This window comes from Hippichthys cyanospilos, chromosome 1, assembly GCF_059441005.1.
Source record: "Hippichthys cyanospilos isolate Australia breed blue-spotted pipefish chromosome 1, RoL_Hcya_1.0, whole genome shotgun sequence".
Taxonomy (NCBI): Eukaryota; Metazoa; Chordata; class Actinopteri; order Syngnathiformes; family Syngnathidae; genus Hippichthys; species Hippichthys cyanospilos.
The window spans coordinates 2,511,386-2,530,985 of NC_142369.1; the positions used below are offsets into that span (position 1 = coordinate 2,511,386).

Here is a 19,600-nt window from a genome sequence, read left to right on the forward strand (position 1 = left end):
AATAAAACTCATGAATTTTGAATAAAACATTTCAAGTTTTTCATTCATTGAAAAAAATCAGCTCAATCTTATACACACACACACACACACACAAAATATATATATATATATATATATATATATATATATATATATATATATATATATATATATATATATATATATATATATATATATATATATACACACACACACACACACACATACACACAAAAAAGACAAAAATTCCCAATTGTCAAAAACCTTTGTTTTAATTTACACATTGTCAACATCAAAAATATTCAATATATCTATCTTTCCTTTATGGCAATTTTGTGCACTCTGGTTCTACCAATAGATAGAATTTACAAAAAAAAAGTCACACAAATAAATATTTGGTCCTTTTACATTCTTTTGTCTTTTTGTCTATGGTTAGTGCTTACTGTAACAGGTGGAATCCATTGGTTTCAATGGCGTCTGCTCCGGTCTAAATGAAACGGTTGATTTGTCTTGTGGCTATTCCAGAGTCCAAACGCCAAAACATGAGCTGTTGAAATCCATATTCTTTTTTTTCTGGTAGTTATTTCTTTAGTGCAGAAGTCAAGAGAAACGCGGGTCGCGATCAGTAGCGGGACGTGCGGCACATGTCGCAGCGGCACGCCTTGGCCGTCAGAATCTCCAAGTCGTCGTGGTGACGCCCCCCGGGACATTCCAGGCGAACTTTGACCTGGCGCCGCCGGGCGAGACGGAGCGTGAGCGCGGGTGGGCGGGCGGGCGAGGCGCCCCGGGTCGCTGGCGCTCCTCACCTTCGCCTCCTTGGCGATGGTGCAGCATCGCGCCGCCGACGTGACGTTGTGCGTAAAGTTGGAGGCCGCCAGTACCGAGTATCTGGACGGGAAGGCGCTGGACTCGCAGTAGCCCACGCAAGCGTGCACCAGGTGCGTGCCGCGACACGTGCCTCGCCGGTCGCTGCGGACGCTCACGTTGAACGCTGAGGAGGACAAATTAGCGCATGCTAATTTGTCTGCTGGCTTTTTATCCATGCTGTAGCGCTTGTGAAAGGGATTAATATCGGAAAACACGTCCGCGTCACGGTTTAAGAGGCCCCGGGTTCAATTTCGGCCTTCCTGTGGGGAGTTTGCATGTTCTCCCTGTGCCCGCGTGGCTTTTCTCCGGGTACTCTGGTTTGCTTCCACATTTCCAAAATTATGCATGCTCCAAAAATGCTCAGAAGTGTGTTTGTTCATGTTTTTTTTTCTTATGTCTGTGTGCCCCGTGATTGGCTGGCAACCAGTTTAGGGTTGCCTGCTAGGATAGGCGCCCGCAAGCCAGCGACCCTAATGAGGATAAGCGGCTAAAATCGGATGGATGAATGTTAATGATAAAAAGAAATTGCGAAATTTTCAACCCTAGCTGGTAAAGTTAATTGTCATGAAATTCTTTAAGTTCTATAACTATAATGTCGCTCCAACTTTGAAGTACCGTGACTAAATATTTTGATTATATGAAGGGAAATCACTAATTTTGATCAACGTTTGTCTCTATAACAAGAGGGATTTTCAATGCGAATATCGGACCTGATATTTGGTCAAGTTAATCATAATTAGAAAACAAAGAAATATATTGACAAAATGTTCATATCAACAGCACAACTATATTTTAAACGTACTTAAGTCTACTAGACCACAGTCAAAAAAAATCAATCCGATACAGTTTTCGATAGAAATGCCCCGTTTTCTTAGTAATGCATTGGTTGAAAAGAAATGAGGAAAAAAAAATTCAAAGACGCTCCAACTTGAAAATGTCATTTTGGGTTGAGATTGGTTGGTCAGTTTATTTCTGTTTGAGTTTTGTTTGAATGCAGACAAAACAGAAAATGGATACATTTGATTCAGTCTGAGAGGTTATGACGCAAAGCCTTTCTGTTGTTGTCGTCACTTTGCATGATTTTGAATGAATTTGTCAGCCCTATGCTATTTCCTATGATAAATTTCTCAAAAGACGATTTGATACGCATGTCGGGATATGCAGAAATTAAATTTGATGGGGTTTTTTTTACCCCCATTCAAACGTTTTAAATAATAAGAAACAAAACTATTCAATTAAATGACAAAAAAACTACCATTGTGAATCATTGTATCTGTCATAATGTTCCAGACATTTCCTAAATCAACACGGCGAATTTTTTGAAGATTCGGCTGTCAGGACTCACGGTGCAAATGGCAGCCCGGGCTGAGGGTGACATTTTGTTCGCTGCGACCAATGGGAGAGAAGAGCAGCAGTGACATCAGCGGCGGCAGCAGCAGCAGCAAGCAGACGTTGAGGCTCATGGGCTGCGACATCTGCGACAAAACACACACACACACACACACTCATGTGAGTTTAGAGTGGCCCATTATAAACGATAAAAATCGCAAAACATTTCGATAACATCTCAAAGTCAATCTACGCCACCGTTAAAAAAGGCTCATAAAGATGAAAGACTCTCTAGAACGACCCAGGCTAAAACTTGCGGACACTAATTATGCAGGTGAATTCACCGGCAAGTCAATGAACGAGCGTCAGGTTTTTGTCCATCTGCGCTGTAAAGCGCTGAGTTCTGAAGCATTTGGATGAATATGACTTTGTTTTGAAATTAGAACCTAACCATTATTGTAGCGATCTCCGATAAATGCGGTCGAACCCTTGGAGTTTGGAAAAGTACAAGTGTGTTTGTATTTTTCATTCTGTTTGATACAGCGACTCTATATAATTCTATTATAATATAACATTTTCATTCACTGTTTTATTTATGGCCTGCGTAGGTAGCGACTCTGTTACACAGAATGTGAAGAAGAAGTCAGGTTTTCCCCAGTAATTTGCTCAGGCTGACCTTTGCCATTACATTTCCTTACAACGGGAGCACCCCCATTTTATACTCCACCTAAATGGTTCTGACTACGTGTGTGTGTGTGTGTGTGTGTGTCTATATGTGTGAGGCATAATTAACCCTGTGTCAACTGGTTGGCAATGGTAGGGACGAGGGAGGGTGTCTAGAGGGTCCCCCCCCCCCCCCCCCGAAAGCTTTCCACGCCTGAGGTTTGTATTGAGAAGCATGTTCACATGTTTTTGCAAAAGCATGTGTGAGTGTATTTCAAAATGTGTGATCATTTCATCATTACAATTGTCATCATAGCTGTTTTTTGAAATGGATGACGTGCAAAAAGCACCAAAAAAATTGTGAGAAAAAAAAAATCAGGCATGAAAATAAATGAACAAAAAAACTTAAAAGGTTGTACATACTGTACAGTAGTCATCTCCAATACAAGTACCGTTTTTTCCGCACTATAAGGCGCACTGGATTATAAGGCGCACCTTCAATTAATGACATGTTAAAACTTTTTCCATATATAAGGCGCACCGGATTATCAGACGCACCCTCAATTAAGGACATATTTTCAAACTTTTTTCAATCACAATATAGTAATATTCAAAGTAAAAACAATAATAACTCAAATAATAACTCTAAACTCTCAATAGCATAATAACTCAATGTCAATTTGAGCAAACTTGTTCAAGCGTAAACACACAAAAGAAACAGGTAAAGCTTACTTTATCAGTCCAATCTCAATATTGATCCATCTATAAGGCGCACTATCAGCTTTTTAAAAAAATGAAGGCTTTTAGGTGCGCCTTATAGTGCAGAAAATACGGTATATGAAACGCAAACGTCTTACCTGGAGAGCGGAGAGCACAACTTGCAGAGCCCAGCAGAGCGACAGCGGTCCAGAGGTGCGTTAGTGTGTACGTGCGCGCGCGTGTGTGTACGTGCGTTGCGAGGCTCCTTCGAGCGATGCCAGTAGCAGGTACAAGAGAGGCCAATTATATCTGGAAACACACCCACAATCGCAGCTCCCGTCTTTCCACACAGATCCCGCTTGACTTTTGTCCTCCGAGAGGCGACGGCGAGAGTTTTTCCAAAAATGTCCTTTTCTGCTTTCTCCTCCTGCGGCGGCGCGTTAGCATGTCAGCCAGGGTGCCACCTCCTTGGCGTACTTTAAAACCTTCACAGGGGGGTGGGGGGTGCCGATGGCGGCGGGGGAGGCTGGAAGGGGGTCTGTGTGACACAGAGGAAAACTAGATTAGCTTTTCCATCAATGCATTGGCACGACAGACGCAAAAGCATGTGTTGCGGCATGTTAGCTTCAGCCTGACCTTCTGAGATTCTATGCGGCAGGCGCTCGCCAAATGACGCCTTCCCTTCCGCTTACAGATGGAGCGAGCGCTCGTCGGCAGGTGTAAAAACTTTGGACACAGTTTTCACCAGCAGGAGAGCGCAAGTGCAAAATGTGCTTTCAAGTGATGGAATTTAAAGCAGGGGAGCCCAAACATGTTCTAGGCCCAAATAACTTTTCCCTTCCCTTCCAGGGTCAATTTGTAACAAAAAACGTGATGATTTTAGAAGTGTCTAAATAGAAATATTTTGTTGTTTTCCAGAATTCCACATATAACAAAATATTGATAACCATTTCTAGGATATTTACAGGAAAAAAGAAAAGAAAATAACAGCAATATCCATGTTAAATGTTAATCATTACAACCTATTATCAAAGGCACATGCCTGTACAGCACACAGGAAGATCATAAATCCTAGATTTGATCACTGTGACATAGAGGTGCAACAATTACTTTTCAATTAGAAAAGAAATTGATTTACCAATTTAACCCCTAAGTGTCCAGGGATTTTTCACTAGCCAAGCCTTATTATAATATTGTCAAATATAAATATATATTTACTTTCATTTACTACTCAAAAATGTTCAATGGCATACATACACATTTATTTGTTTTTTTTTGGGGGGGGGCTACACCCCCTTTATGTACAAAAATTGTAAAAATGTGAAAAGTAGTAGAAGTAACTACGACATATATTTATGTATACATGTAATTCAAATAGGAATGTTTGTTATGTCATGATTAGAAGAAGTCATTGAAAGGCTTGCAAATGCCATAAATTGGCCGCTAGCGCCACCCGGCAGTTTTGGGGTGTCAACACAAAAAAATTCTAGTCGCTGTTGAAAGGATGAATGCAAAAATCGGGGGGAATGCATAATAAAACATCGGGTTTTCAATATGTCAGAAATTGATAATATTTCGAACTTTGAATGGCAGTAAATGAGCTCGACATGGGCTAAATCTGACACCTAAGGGATGGGTCAAATTTTCACCCCGGGATTAATCAATGAGTATTTTAGATATTCAAATGTTTAATCTAAAATTGTCTTAATATATTGGTAATATTCTCTATTTTTCCTGTAAGAAAGTAGAGCTGGAAAACACCAATGAACATTTTTGACAATGTTATGACTTGTCGTGGACAAACCAGCAAAACCAATGCAATAAAAATGCTTTCCTACAATGACAAAAAGATTTTTTTTGTTTCATCTGATTTATTAATGAAACAATCGACAAACGGATCGATGATTGAACTAATCGTTGATCGCGGCCCTATACGTGACGTTTTCCAAATGTCACGCACGCACAGCAGGAAAACGTCGCGATCACCTTATGGCCCCACTACTCGACACATTCCCAATCCGGCTATGTCAACGGAAAGGCGGAATTTGTGACATCATCATCCAAACCCCCAATTACACACGCGCGCACACAATGATTGTGGTGACAGTTGCATAGACGGAACACAAGTGAATGGCCTCCTCAGATTAGACGTGGGGGACCTTTTTCTTTTCTTTTTTTTCAAACATGGGGACACCCAGTTAATATGCATGCATACACAAAGTGTGACTCAGCGAAGCTGACTGATGTTTGTGTTAATTCGTAGCGCCTTTGTTACCTTGGTTACCATGGCGTCTCTGTCATTACTGTTACTTTCAGATCTGTGTGTGTGTGTGTGTGTGTGTGGGCGTTACATTGTATGAATCGTATTCTGGTGTTTTGTGCATGTTATTCTGGGCTGTGTGATAATATGAGGAGAGGATGAGACAAAGTTTCCCTTACCCCCCCGGCCCTGCGGACCCCCAACACATCGACCCATTTACCCCCCCCGATTATACAAAGACGCATCGCAACACGTGCACCGCCGATTGGTCGGTCTTTATTTTGGTGAGCGTGCCAAAAATCGTGACAATGCCTCAGAGTGACACACACACACCCTTGGAAGTGGAACACTTAACTAATTTTGATTGACAGGAGGAAAGTGGAGTTTCCATATGGTGACACTCACCGAAGATTAGGCGCACACAGACACACACACCATCAAGTGGAAATATTAAGCGAGGGGCATTATGTCCATCAATTAGCAGAATAAAGCCTTGGAATGTCTTCCACGCTACATGAGACAGATGACCAAAGACTGTCGTGTATAAACTCTTCATCCACATAATGTATGGCGTATGACGGGAAAGATTCCTGGAGAGAATTATCTCTGTCGTCAATTACCTTGTTACTGAGCAAACAGGCTGGGAAGGCAATAACAATATCAACAAAAAAGTAAAACAAGAGTCAAAAGTTTGGAAACGCCTTCAAATTCATATGAGGGTGCGTGTAGGCGCTTTGGAGGTACGTGAGATTTTAACGGGGTTTCTGCAGGCATCAGCAAGTGGAATTAAATGCAACAATGTAAGCAAGAACACTATTAAAAAATTTCAAATTAAGAGCAAATCAGTTGGAACTTCAAATGCATTGTATGAAGGCCAAAATATCGTATTTTCCAGACGATAAACTGCAACTTTTTTCCTCATGATTTGAAACCCGCGGCTTATTGTCCAGAGTTTTTTATCTGCAGGGTTTTATTTATCGTTTATGGTAAAGCAAATGTGTTTATCTGTTCAAGGTGTCAATTTATAAAACAAGTCCGAAATAGAACTTAACAGAGATGAGTTTTAAAAATATAGTATTTAAAAATATAAAAAATGTAGAAGTTGAATAAAATATTGTATAAAGGTTTGTGATGTGCAAATTTGACATGTATAATTGTGTATATATAAGTATGATTGTGTAAATGAATGATCTGAAATGTCTCAATTAATTAAACAAAGAGAGAGAGACAGAAGATGCTATGTAAGTATTAATTTTGACTTTGAACTGCTATTTAACTTTACAGCATTCTGCCAATTTTGTTAAAAATATCCATCCATCTGTATATTTTCTATGAATATGTTGGTGCTAAAGATGCAGGCATGTTCAGTCTGTTTAAGATAGGATGTTACTGCCCTAAGCAGGCCATTAAAAAAGTTTTAAAATCATTAAAAACTTCCATTTTCTGCGCAAATGTCTGATGTTACGACCTGTGCCTCATATCCGCGGCAAAAAAACTGTTTTTTGCTCAATTTTTGCTGCTGCGGTTTATATGCTGGCGCAGCTTAAAGTCCCCGAAATACGGTAAACCAGTCGCAAGTTTTTTTTCGTGTAACGCAGGAGATTTCTGTGTTTTTGCAACCTGTTCTTTCCGTGCTATTAAGTTTGGTTATATAAAAAAGAGCACTGTCAAGATGATAATGCGTTAACATTAGAATAATAAATCGCTAACGTTCTGTATGCCACGTTTTGTTTTTATCTTGCGCACGCTCTATAAATTCTGTGTAAGCATATATCGGTTTTCTCTTGAGCAAAACCAACATTTTTTTTCATTTTTATCTCAATACCCGATTCTTCAATAGAACTTTTAGTAGGTTATCCAAAAATGAAAATGCCGGTTAGCTGCAGCGCTCGTAACTAAGTCCTTGTATTTCTCTGTTACATCACAAGACCGCAGCTAACGAAATCAGTTAACAAGAGTTGAAGCAGTTTTTTGTTTTGTTTTTTTCAAATGAGTGTGACTTGAAGGAATGTTGGAAGTGTCATTATCACCACACGCTCTCACTCCTTTTCATTTTGTTGTGTGCGACAGCGCCGGAGATGAGCTCACCCTCCAGATCAGATGTAATACTTTTGAAAGCCGTGCAAGCTTTGTGAAGGCGACTCCTTCTCATTTTAAGAAAACAAATAACTCAATAGGCCGCTACAATTAGCGTAAATCATTTTTTCCGCTCCAAACTTAATGTGCGCCGGGCGGGCGGAGGTGAAAGAGGAGGGAAGTCGGAGTGGACAAGTGTTAAAGAAAGAGGATAATTTGGGGACTTGGTTACCATCATCCGCAACACACAAATCCACGTGCACTCTCGCTGACTGCCGCAACGCTATCATTAACCTTAATCACGCTTGTTATTATCCGACCTGTCTGCACTCATGCTTGCCCGAGGCTGCCTCGCAAGCGACGATACGGCCACTGTTTGTATTTTGTATACACGCTTGGCGTTTGTTGGGGGGCGACCGGTATGAGCAATGGCGGCTAATTAGTAGCTAAAGTGACGGGAAAAATGACTACTGTGTATTGTGTGATGGAAAATTTAGAGGAAAACAGGACATTTCATTTCCCCGACGGACGCCAATTGACATTTCATTGAAACATGTAAGCGCCGCAATTTGGGCTTTTCCGCCATTCGGGTGGGGCGCGATGACAGATAAACATGGTGTGGGTGTGAATTTTGTCGCCCCCTGGTGGCAAAACCCATGCTACAATTACCTGACACGTGGGTGGCAAAAAACAACTCTGCATTTGTGACAATTTGTTTCAAAAAGTGAAAATTGCATGTGAAATTATTTTAGCTCACCCGAGTTTCGAAATCGCTGCCTCTTGACAATTCCCACAAGGGTGCGTTATCTCTCTCGATTATACACCTTTCCTCTTAAAAGTATGGTCCACTCTTTTCATTTAACGTTTTGTCAATGATATACAATATATATGCTATAATAGGACTAAAAAAAAGTGGACAAACAGACTCAGGGAAAGCTTTTCCCCAGAGCTATTATCGTTCTGAATAACAAAACAACACAGAAAAAATACCAAATGCACTGCGTACAACTATCCTTTTTCTTCTATTTTTGTTCTATTTGTTGTTCAAATGTATTTAATATGCATCAATTGGAGTTTTGTTGTTATACCTGCTGTACAATGACAATAAAATAATTCTGTTTTAATTAATTTGAAGACTAAATTTACTTTTATGTACAAGCAATTCATTAAAAAACCCAACAGGTCATAATAAAAGACTGACCCAATATTTGGGTTGATTTGTCCCAAATTTCTGGCCCCTTTTTTTTTCTTATACAAAACACACACGAATTTTTGAAGTTGTCTTGTACAAAATGACTCACTTTTTGTGGTTGTCTTGTGCAAAAAATAAAGATATTCCAAACACTGGGTAGGTATTTTGCTTATCCATAATTTGATTATCTTCAACCCAAATGATTTTTTTTCCTCCCAAGACCCATTCATTTGTGCCTACTCTTGTGTACATTTTGTTTCAGTAGGACAGCAAACCACATGAGACATGACTGTAAAGGCCAGGATGTCCTCTACTGAGCACAGTAAGACTTAATACGTCCACTGAGTCCAAAGATATAGAGCAAAGATCAATGTCTACTACAGTGGAAACCAACAAATAAATATATATGTGTAGTACCAGTCTCCTGCAGCAGAGGCCGACTTTACTCCAACTGCCTGATGTTCAAAGAACTAAAAGAGGGAACCTGCTGCTTGACACTCACTCTGGACTGCGACCTCCAACAGCTGCACACGTCCTGGCAGCATTTTGCTCCATACTCTTTGAATCACTCCATTCTGGCTCTGTGCAGGAGCACATCCTCCTGCGTTCTGGTCTAGCCTGGTCCGTCATGAAGCTCAACCTCTGCTACATGATCTGGGTGAGACCTTTCACCTCCCGCCTCCATCTTGTCCTGTTCTGTGGCGAGCGCAGCGTGCAATTATCAGTAATGGGTAGTAAACATGTCCAAATATGGATTTTTCAGATAAATGTAGTTGACTTTATATTTTAGTATTTTATAAGGCATACTGTATGTCATAGGCGTATTTTGGTGGAAGTAAATAGTTAGATTCCATTTAACGAATATGAACGCCCACAGTAGCGAATGAGTTCAAAGTAACTTCTTCTGTAGGTGTGCGTGTGCTGTGTCTCACCTGCGTCCTGCTGGCATGACCTTGACAACAGCGAGTACGACTGCTGGCCTCTGGAGCGCCCCAACGACTCCAACATGATCAGCTGCGGAGGTGAGAGTGTTCACCGCAACCATGTCCGCAAACGCCAACGCGGCATGTTTGCGCGCAGGTCTGGAGATGGCCTGGGTGCTGCGCCCTCCCGAGACGGTGAAGAGCGGCGAGGTGTTTAACGTTGTCTACTCGGTCTCCGTCCGGGACTCCTTTTACAGCTGGGCCGTGGACAACCGCATCTTCCCTCACAGGTCGCCCTGCACATGCAGTAAACGCGCAGATTTACAATAAACTAGCAGCTAGGGCGAGGTAATTATATATATATATATATATATATATATATATATATATATATATATATATAGAGAGAGAGAGAGAGAGAGAGAGAGAGAGAGAGAGAGCAAGAGAGACAGAAAGAGAGAGACAGAAAGAGAGAGACAGAGACATCAGTTAAAAAAAAAAACAATAACAAAACAAACCCAGACCAATGGAAATTTTCCTTCTTAATCAATTAAAGTGTTTTCAATTTTGAATTTTTTTTTTAATCCACTGCCAACCCAGATGAAATTGATTTTTTTGTTTATTGTCATTAATGGCAGTGATGAGTTACAAAGGATAAAAAAAAAAAACAATTATTAATAGATTTATATGAAATGTGTTTATTGTGCTTCAGTGCTATCGGTGCTTAGTATCGTGTCTTCAGTACTCATATTGGTATCTGTCAGATAATAAAAGGTTTTGAAGATCCCTCACATAAAAATTATTATATTCAATACATCAATTGACTGATTCGAAATACTGATATTGCGATACACCTTTCAACCATATCGCACAGCCCTAGCCCAAGGCATGCTCTAAAGAGCTTTGAGCTGAAAGTTATTCCAGGTCAAAAAGCATCGTGCACATCATAAAGTTGAAGTCATCAAACCTGCTATCTGGGCAAATTGTGTATACTTTGAAGAATCTACATGACAAAACATTCTGGTTCAGTTTTTCTTTGTTCACTAGATACCCATAAATATTTCCTCCTAATGTCGATGACCTGAGTATTAAGCAATTTTAGTGTGCCCTGTGATTGGCTGGCAACCAGATCAGAGTGCACCCCGCCTACTGCCTGAAGACAGCTGGAACACGCACCAGGCAATCCCGCAGCCCTTGTGTGGAAAATCGGCTAAGAAAATAGATAGGTTCAGCTTGAGGGTATTTTCAAACATTTGACTGGTACTGTATGTTGGGGTTCACTATATATGAATGCGTGTTCAGTTCCATAGCGGATGTGGAAGACGCACGGAGGTTCTGCGAGCATCACGAGTGTCCCGCCAACTGGAAAGACGCCGACGGTGAAAACTGCTGCATTCATCACGCCAACATCCACTCCTGCCCACTGGCATACATGGTACGTACACATACGCGCCCGCACGCAAGCAGGCCTCGCGCAGCGTTCGCTCACACTTGTATTCAGACTTCAGAGAGCATCTGCGGTCCCTGGATTCCTGACGACGGAAAGATCTTCACGCACACCATCTCCACTTCGGGCAAGATGACGCAGACCAATTGGAGCGCCAAGGTGATGCCGAGCCATGCGGCGGCGGGGGAAGGGCGATCTAGTGAAGGCATGACATCGTCTCCTAGGTGGTTCTGCTCCACGTGGGCCTGACTTCCCTCATCGCTCACATCCGAGTGGGCCGCATGCAAGTGGCGCTAGAGGCCAAGAGCACCGTGCAGCCCTCCGCAGGTGCGAGACCCGCGCCAGCGCAGCGACGTCGACGCCTAACCGCGTTGTGGCCGTTTCAGTCTGCGGCGACGGCGAGTGCCAGGAGGAGGAACTTTGTTCCACCTGTCCCGCTGACTGCGGCGAATGCCCGATGAGCCCGTCCGCAAAATTGGCCATTGGACTGCCGCCGAGCCTGCTGTGTCTCTGCTTCGTACTGACCGCCATGGTGAGACGTCGTCCAGCGCCTGCGTGTCACTTTTGCCTCTGAGGGTTTCGACTGTGTGTTAAGTGGCTGAGGTACCAGAAGCAGAAGCTGCTGTGGGATGAGAGCTGGATCATCGATTTTGACCTCATCAAGCAAGGTAAAGTAACACGCCACATATTTGCTCTTTCCCCGTTTGGGTGACCGAGCGCGGCGTGTCTTTGGCGCCACAGATCAGCACGCGCGCGTTACCATGGGCAGCATGATGAGCGTGGCCGCAGCCCAGAGCGACAGCAACACCAGTTGCCTGACGGCTCTGACTTCCTGCGGGGGGCAGGCGGGAGGCAGGAAGACCACCTTCACGTGCACCGGGATCTAGTACGCTCATCAATTTGACCTTTAATCCAAGCTTGCGCGCATAGGCGAGCTGACGCCCGTGTCTTACAGTGACGGGAGGACGGTGGCCATAAAGAAGATCCACACCAAGTCTTTCTCGCTGTCCAAGACCATCAGACAGGAAGTCAAGCAAGTTCGGTAAAAAGTCCCAGAGCCTTGTTACTTTTTCTCGATGACCTGCTTCCTTACTAAATAGGCGATTTCCCCCATGGGTATTTTAAGCGTGGCAGCCCGCCAGACTTTTCCTGCCTGGCTAAGGATACAGTCTATTTTTATGAGTTCTCTCATAGGGGACTCATTGGGGCATTGTTGGGCCGTGTATCGATGGAGTGACACGCTTAAAATGAGAACGAAGGTTGTTACTAACTTGATGAATATAACTTGTTTTTCACAAAGCGGATTTTATTTGAAGGAATAAAACTCCCATTCGTTTTCTCCAAACGCATTTCAATAGGTATCAATTAAACGCTGATTTTCACAAATCACAAGCCGGCCTGTTACCTATTCCCCACCAATTTCTGGGGTCAACAGTAAATTTATGTTAAAAAAAAAATAATTTTTAAGTTCACAATGGGTGGCACAATTTATGATGTTTTAACTTATTTTTGTTGCGTTTGTGTTACTATTAGATAAACGGGTAAGATTTCACATATGTATGCTTAAGTTATGCTGCACAATGTATTTTATTATTCCTTTTTAAAGGTGTTTGTTGTACAAGTTATCAATTATACACATAATATTAAATTTTACTGCTGAAAATGGCTAAATAAGTATCTCTTTAAACATTTATAGGTCACTTGTGAAAACCAGCTGGTGAACCTTGGAATTGTAGCGCAGCGTTACAGCGGCTTACAGCAATTTATATAGGTTAGAATAATCCATAGTTTATGATGACCATTAAGGCTTGAAATGCATTTCAAGTGAGTTTTAATATCATCAAGATAGGGGTACACCTGTAGTGCAGGGTGCAAAAGGTTTGAATCAGAAAAGTGTTTGCGTGTTTCCAGGGAGTTGGACCACCCCAACCTGTGCAAGTTCATTGGCGGCTGCGTTCAGGTGCCAAGTGTCGCCATAGTGACCGAATACTGCCCCAAGGGGAGCCTCAACGATGTCCTACTCAACGAGGAGATCCCGCTCAACTGGGGCTTCAGGTAAGCTCGCCTCGGAATGCTATTGCGGCGAGGCGGCCGTGACATCCGCGCCTCCTAGGTTCTCCTTCGCCACGGACATCGCCAGAGGAATGGCCTACCTACACCAGCACCGCATCTCTCATGGCCGCCTCAAATCCCTCAACTGTGTATTGGACGACCGCTGGGTGTGCAAGATTACCGGTGAGCCCCCCGACACACGAAACATCATCTCAAACTCCACCCACCTTTGACCATCAGTCCCTGATGTCGCGGCAGATTACGGGCTGAGGGTGTATCGTCGAGGCGAAGGGGCGGAGCCTCTCTCCACCTATCAGTTGAGACTCCAGGAAGTGTACATGCCTCCAGAGTTTCAAGACGCCAACGTAGAGCCGACGCTGGCCGGAGACGTCTTCAGGTCACCACATACACAAAAGCACAGCACAAATACAGTTACTGTCAATTTGTTTTGAGGAAACACAGAACAGTAACAAAAGTGTGTGTCCATGTGTGTGTGCAGTTTTTCTATAATCCTACTGGAGATAGCCACACGCAGTGACCCTGTACCCGTAAGTGTGCCTGCTATATATTCTTCTGTTTGTCACTATGAATATGTCGCTGGCATGGACAAATAAACACACTTTATATATGGGTCTGATTTTAAAATTCTGTTGGTTGTTTGTTTGGGCCTCCTGAATACATTGAAAGGAAATGCTAATTAAATATAAACCAAGCAGGGCTCTGAAGTATTCAGATTTGCGGCTTTTAGGGGGGCTCAAAGGAAACATGAGGAGGTGGCATTTAGCAGTTACGCTGCACGCAAATGGAAAAAGGTACCAATGGAAGTGAAGTGAGTTCTAAGTATGGCTGCAAGGATGTTGTCTTGACAAATAGGTTCCCCGAGCTTTTATAACCTTGCTTTCATACACCCAGTGAAAAACACATCTCTTAATAAGCTACTTTTCTTTGCCTTTGATTATTATCAGCTGTTCTGCCCGTCAATGCTTGTATATGTTGTGCTTTGTGATTTGTGAGGCACACTGAGTTGCCATGTGCGTGAAATGTGCTATGCTAATAAAGTTACCTTTCTGTGCCATTCTGTATGTATGAGACAAAAAAATGTTGCGGCGAAAGCCAATTTTCAATAGTTGGTTAAAACAAATTTCACAACCCAACAGGTTGGCTGATAACTGAAAAAGACTGCGTGCTTTGGCACTCACGGCCAAGTTAACCAATCCGATGGCTATTTTGATAAACTAAAACAATTGTATTTCAAGTTTCTTTTAAAGGAGGACTTTTATTCTCAGGCGCATAAACATAGATTAGGTCGAGTTGATACAAACATTTTGCAAGTTCAATGGCCGAGTTTGAGTGTCAGCCTAATGTCAAGGTGTCCGAGTCAAGTCCGAGACGAAAAAACTCAGTAGTTATTGCAAATCTCTGATGATGCCCATTGGTGTGCAGGTGGACGAGTCCAGTCTGGAATGTTCTTGCTGTCCGCCTCTGCCCGAGCTGATCTCCAGCAAAGCCGACAACACCTGCCCGTGTCCCGCTGACTACGTGGAGGTGAGCCAGCTAATGCAGGTGACGCTAGCATAAGTGCGCCAACTAAGTCTTTCGATGATGCAGCTCATCCGCCGATGCGGCGCTCACAATCCGGCCCAGCGACCCACTTTTGAACAAATCAGGAAGTTCGTCTACCGCATCAACCCGGTCAAAGTCAGCCCGGTGGACATGATGATGAACTTGGTAAGACGTGACGCACCGCTGCGCATCCAAAAACACACGCACGTGCGTTACGTTTCAGATGGAGAAGTACAGCAAACATCTGGAAGTGCTGGTGGCCGAGCGAACTCAAGATCTGATGCACGAAAAGCAGAAGACCGACAGACTTCTCTACAGTATGAAGCAAACACACACAGGCCGCACACACAGGCCGCACAAGATGATCTGTTTTGCGCGCGTGTAGGTATGCTTCCTCGCCAGGTGGCTGACGACCTACGCCAAGGGAAGCCGTCAGAGGCTCAGAGCTACGTCAGTGCCACCGTCTTCTTTAGGTGGGACGGATGTTAAGTAAGCATGCGTTAAAGATTTGCAGGCGGCCAGGCGCTGTAAATGTGTGTGTGTGTGAGAGCAGTGACATCGTGGGCTTCACGCAGCTGTCCAGCAGCAGTACTCCATACCAGGTGGTGGACTTTCTCAACAAGCTCTACACCACCTTTGATGACATCATCGACAACTACGACGTCTACAAGGTGGAAACCATCGGCGACGCCTGTGAGAGACACGTGCACACACGCACATGTGCAGTAGAGCAAGGGGTCCTCAAACTTTTGATGGGAGTGACATCTTACAGGAGAGATTTCAATTCCTAAAGAAGCGATCTGTAATTGGTCCCCTTTTTTGTGGGTTTGCATATTTTAAAAATGATGGTCCATAAATATTTTTGCTGACTCCCAAGTTGTAGTTCGTGGACCTCGAGGGGCGCCTGGAGTCCATTTTGACAGGTGCACGTACTGTAACACGCCATTGTGTGCTAAGACATGGTGGTGTCGGGCGTACCGCGAGAGAACGGCATCCTTCACGCTTCCGAGATCGCCAGCATGGCGCTGGACCTGGTGGGCGTGTGCCGCACCTTTCGGATCCCCCACAAGCCCAACATGCAGCTACAGATCCGTGCTGGGATACACTCTGGTAAATACGTAAATGGCAGTTTTGGTTGTCAAAAGTCATCAAAAGATATAATCTAAAATCCCAGGATTTTTTTTTAACAGATTTATGAAATGAAATGTTCTTCTTGTTTTTTGGATTGTCTATTTTCACTAACAAGGATATTTTTTATTGAAAAAAAAATCAATGAAAGAAAAAAAATACGTAAAATAGATATTTTGGGGCTGGAAACTTTTATTTTTTATTTGTTTTCCTTACGAAATAAAGAATATCAGCCTTGTTTCTCTGATTTTTTTTTCTTAAACAAACCCCAGGTGACTTTTTGCAAACTGTTGCTCTCTATGTGCTGGGAGGAATGTATTAAAAAAAATCAGAAAATAAAAAAAACATAAAAACAACCTAAAAACAAAATAAGTCCAAAAAACATGACAACATCCCCAAAATACTCCAAAAACTCAATAACAAAAAAAAATTAAGAAACAAAAAATAACAGAAAAAATTAAGAAACAAAAAATAACAGAAGCTAAAAAAAAAATTTCAATTACAAATAAAAATAGAGTATTTTAATAGTAATTATACTGACGAGCTTTTGCAATATTATAGTCAAAATATTTTGTCTTTATATTTCCATTTCACACATGAGATGCTTTGTTCTTTTTAAACTGGTATGTTGCAAGCTAAACAAAAAGTAAGCATTGCCAAAAAAAAAAAAAGAGAGTGATCAAAAGGTTCTAAAAACCAAAACCAATGAGATGTCATAGCTTATAGTAAGTTATGTGTTTGCTTCTGGGTAGGTCCAGTGGTGGCGGGCGTGGTCGGAACAAAGATGCCTCGCTACTGTCTGTTTGGCGACACGGTAAACACGGCTTCTCGTATGGAGTCCACCAGCTTGGGTATTGTATCCACGCCTACGTCACGCCTAACCTCCGCCACCGCCACGAGTGTCCGACATATGTTGCGTTTGGTTTTTGTGTTTTCTATGACACAGCGCTTAAGATTCAGTGTAGTGCCAGCGTTTTTTACCTGCTCGAGGAGATTGGCGGCTATGCGCTGGTTTGTCGAGGAACGTTGCAGGTCAAGGTGAGCGTTGCCGGTGCCACTCGGATGCCGACGGCTTCTAACGGTGGGCGTCTCCTCGTCAGGGTAAAGGTGACATGGTGACGTACTGGTTGGAGGGGAAGACCTCCAAGGAGATGGACAGTAAAAGTGTCCCCACGGAAACAGCCAAAGAGCGAGAAATGGGGCCCTCCTTGCCAGGCGAGCTCAATATCGGGCACCTTTGAGATACTTTCCCCTCCTGGAAGCAAATTTAAGAGAAATGTCAGCATGATACAGTCCATGCAAGTGACTTGGGACTTGCTTAAAACGTGAAAGTTAAGGTTTGGGACTTATTTATGACTCGATACAGTTACATGATTTGTTTTAAAGTGATGTGAACCATTTACAATAATAGTCGACATATGTGGGCATAAATAAAAATATAATTCACGTGCGCTTTTCATTTCGCTGAATTTCCAAAGACTCTTTACGTCACACATGCAAAGCAGGTTTTTAATTATACGTGCGTGTGTGTGCGTGTAAAGCACCACTCGTGTCAAGTGGACATTCTCACCGCTGTGAAGCTGGCCATTTTATTCTATTAAGCATTTACATATCTGAGACGCATGTGCACACTCACATTTCAAAGCACTTTAGCTTAGCAGAAGGAGTGTGTCCCATCTTTTAATTACAGAATACATCAGAGGACACGCAAACAATGAAGCCACATGCATCGTTTCCATGGCTGCCTTTTTTGTCATGTCTTTGTTTACTTACCCTTTTTGAAGCAATACTTTTCAATTAAATCATCAAGTGGTTGTTTTTCTATATTTAAACAGTTTTTATATTCCTACTGTATATGATTTGAAACTGTCTTATAACATGCGGTACGTTCTAATGGGTCATTCCATGTCAATTTTCACAAATCCCCAGAACCTGTCCACTCATCTTCAATGTGCCTGATTTTTATTCTACTAGTGCCTTAAAACGTCAAATGAAAGAAACATGAATTCTAGCCACTGAACTCAACTGTTTTTCAAGTTTTGGCCCGTTAAAGTTTGGGTGCGTACGCACCGTCCCCACACACACATCTTTTCCTTTATCACAGTCTGTCTACCAGACCTAGCTACTAAACTGAACTTAACCATATTGCGTGCGGTGTTCAAAAGAGTTAAAAGGCATGTAAAATGTCAATCTATTAGTTTACACATTGAATAAAGTGTTTTATATTGATATTATCGTTATTTTCATCTGTATTCAATTATGTGAGTCTGTTTGTTGTAATGTAATTTCTGGACGTTTCAGAAAATATCCAAGATCAGTACAATATCCAAAGGCTTGGTTTGTAGTGAAAGAGTTGGAAAATAAAAGTTATTAGTAGGTCAAAACATTGATCGACAGGTGACATTATTTCAGCTGACCATATAAGGCACTAACTGAATGTAAATTATGCAAATTCAAGAGATATCAGCGGGGAGGGTGGGTGACTTGACATGGAATAACCCCAATGCTTGTTAACAAACTTTTTGTATTCATAGAACAAATTTAACATTAAAAGTCAGGCAGGTGGCCATTTTCCAATTGCATATGTTTTGTCTGAATCTAAAACTAAATTATGAAAATTGTGTAATATTCTTGAATTGTTTTTTTAAGATCATTTTTGATTCTCTATTTCCAGTTGAAAATGAAATGTGAACGCGTTCTCTTCGTGCCTGATAAAAAAAAAAGCGTGGTAGCTGTCAATCATGGGGCTGTGCGGCGGTCCTCTTCTCCAGAAGCCAATGAGCAGCAAGCCTGCTGGCGTAGATGACGTAGGACCAGGATAAAACCACAATGGCAAATAAAACCTGGGAAAAAATAACAACAATACACACACACAAAGCACACATTTGAACAAGTGCAATGGGTTTGTTACGTTAAATGTGCAAGTCTGGAAAAAGTGGGACTTGGGAGAGTTTAAAAACTATTCATTTCTTCCTTCTTAATGTAACTTGTCTGTGTTGATTAAATCTTGTATGTGTGGTGAATGATATGTTTTTTTTTAATCTGTAATTTGTTAAAAATCGATATGGTGCGGTATTGTGAATACTTTATTAGGCTAGCTGCTAGCAATCTAGCTAGCTGCGAGCTCCCTTCTCCTCCAAAAAACATTTACAGTAAAGAAATTTGACATGGCTAATACGAGCATGAATTTTACCACAGAATAAATCCTGTCCAAAGTTCGTCTGCTGACCACCACCATGATGTCACTTGTGGACGCAATTTTTATTATTTGTGTACCTAAAAACGCACTACTGAAACAAACCGAAAACGGGATTGAAAAATCGCCATCCGGTGACGTCATGTATTGTTCTTCGTGGCCGTATTAGTGGAGTGGCACGCAGCCACAGCGCCCCTCAGTGTTCGGATTAAACAAATGCATATTG

The 19,600-nt window shown here is 42.2% G+C and overlaps 2 protein-coding genes across 3 annotated transcripts; one reads left to right on the plus strand and one right to left on the minus strand.

Annotated features, from left to right (window-relative positions):
- Nucleotides 1-252: 252 nt before the first annotated feature.
- Nucleotides 253-19,503, minus strand: gpha2 (glycoprotein hormone subunit alpha 2). 2 transcript variants are annotated; one of them, XM_088428474.1, is made up of 10 exons: nucleotides 19,372-19,503; nucleotides 18,887-19,021; nucleotides 17,160-17,433; nucleotides 13,715-13,878; nucleotides 9,998-10,284; nucleotides 9,568-9,761; nucleotides 3,859-4,075; nucleotides 2,192-2,321; nucleotides 786-970; nucleotides 253-706 (listed from the first exon to the last, which is right to left on the minus strand). In XM_088428474.1, the coding sequence occupies exons 6-10, from the start codon at nucleotides 9,693-9,695 to the stop codon at nucleotides 602-604; spliced, it is 765 nt and encodes a 254-aa protein (XP_088284600.1). In that variant the 5' UTR covers nucleotides 9,696-9,761; nucleotides 9,998-10,284; nucleotides 13,715-13,878; nucleotides 17,160-17,433; nucleotides 18,887-19,021; nucleotides 19,372-19,503; the 3' UTR covers nucleotides 253-601. The 2 variants fall into 2 exon arrangements, with proteins under 2 accessions (XP_088284600.1, XP_088284609.1); XM_088428483.1 differs by lacking the exons at nucleotides 9,568-9,761; nucleotides 9,998-10,284; nucleotides 13,715-13,878; ... (1 more) ...; nucleotides 18,887-19,021; nucleotides 19,372-19,503 and having other exon boundaries at nucleotides 3,696-4,005.
- On the plus strand, nucleotides 9,694-17,436 carry LOC148428566 (atrial natriuretic peptide receptor 2). The gene is made up of 23 exons (XM_088421809.1): nucleotides 9,694-9,723; nucleotides 9,976-10,087; nucleotides 10,146-10,278; nucleotides 11,291-11,423; nucleotides 11,490-11,594; nucleotides 11,660-11,762; nucleotides 11,822-11,967; nucleotides 12,031-12,103; nucleotides 12,177-12,321; nucleotides 12,391-12,477; nucleotides 13,347-13,490; nucleotides 13,549-13,670; nucleotides 13,746-13,884; nucleotides 13,987-14,035; nucleotides 14,931-15,032; nucleotides 15,096-15,215; nucleotides 15,274-15,367; nucleotides 15,436-15,523; nucleotides 15,604-15,743; nucleotides 16,008-16,160; nucleotides 16,931-17,029; nucleotides 17,125-17,216; nucleotides 17,279-17,436. The coding sequence occupies exons 1-23, from the start codon at nucleotides 9,694-9,696 to the stop codon at nucleotides 17,417-17,419; spliced, it is 2,550 nt and encodes an 849-aa protein (XP_088277935.1). The 3' UTR covers nucleotides 17,420-17,436.
- Nucleotides 19,504-19,600: the final 97 nt, after the last annotated feature.

What these genes read in the sequence shown, in the direction of transcription:
- LOC148428566 (XM_088421809.1), top strand. Translation starts at nt 9,694, where the DNA reads ATGAAGCTCAACCTCTGCTACATGATCTGG. An exon ending in CCGCTCAACTGGGGCTTCAG is followed by an intron (nt 13,491 to 13,548) that starts GTAAGCTCGCCT and finishes CGCGCCTCCTAG; the next exon opens with GTTCTCCTTCGCCACGGACA. An exon ending in CTGGGTGTGCAAGATTACCG is followed by an intron (nt 13,671 to 13,745) that starts GTGAGCCCCCCG and finishes ATGTCGCGGCAG; the next exon opens with ATTACGGGCTGAGGGTGTAT.
- gpha2 (XM_088428474.1), bottom strand. Translation starts at nt 9,695, where the DNA reads ATGACGGACCAGGCTAGACCAGAACGCAGGAGGATGTGCTCCTGCACA. An exon ending in GTTGGAGGTCGCAGTCCAGA is followed by an intron (nt 4,076 to 9,567) that starts GTGAGTGTCAAG and finishes TGTGTCACACAG; the next exon opens with ACCCCCTTCCAGCCTCCCCC. An exon ending in CCCGGGCTGCCATTTGCACC is followed by an intron (nt 971 to 2,191) that starts GTGAGTCCTGAC and finishes TGTCCTCCTCAG; the next exon opens with CGTTCAACGTGAGCGTCCGC.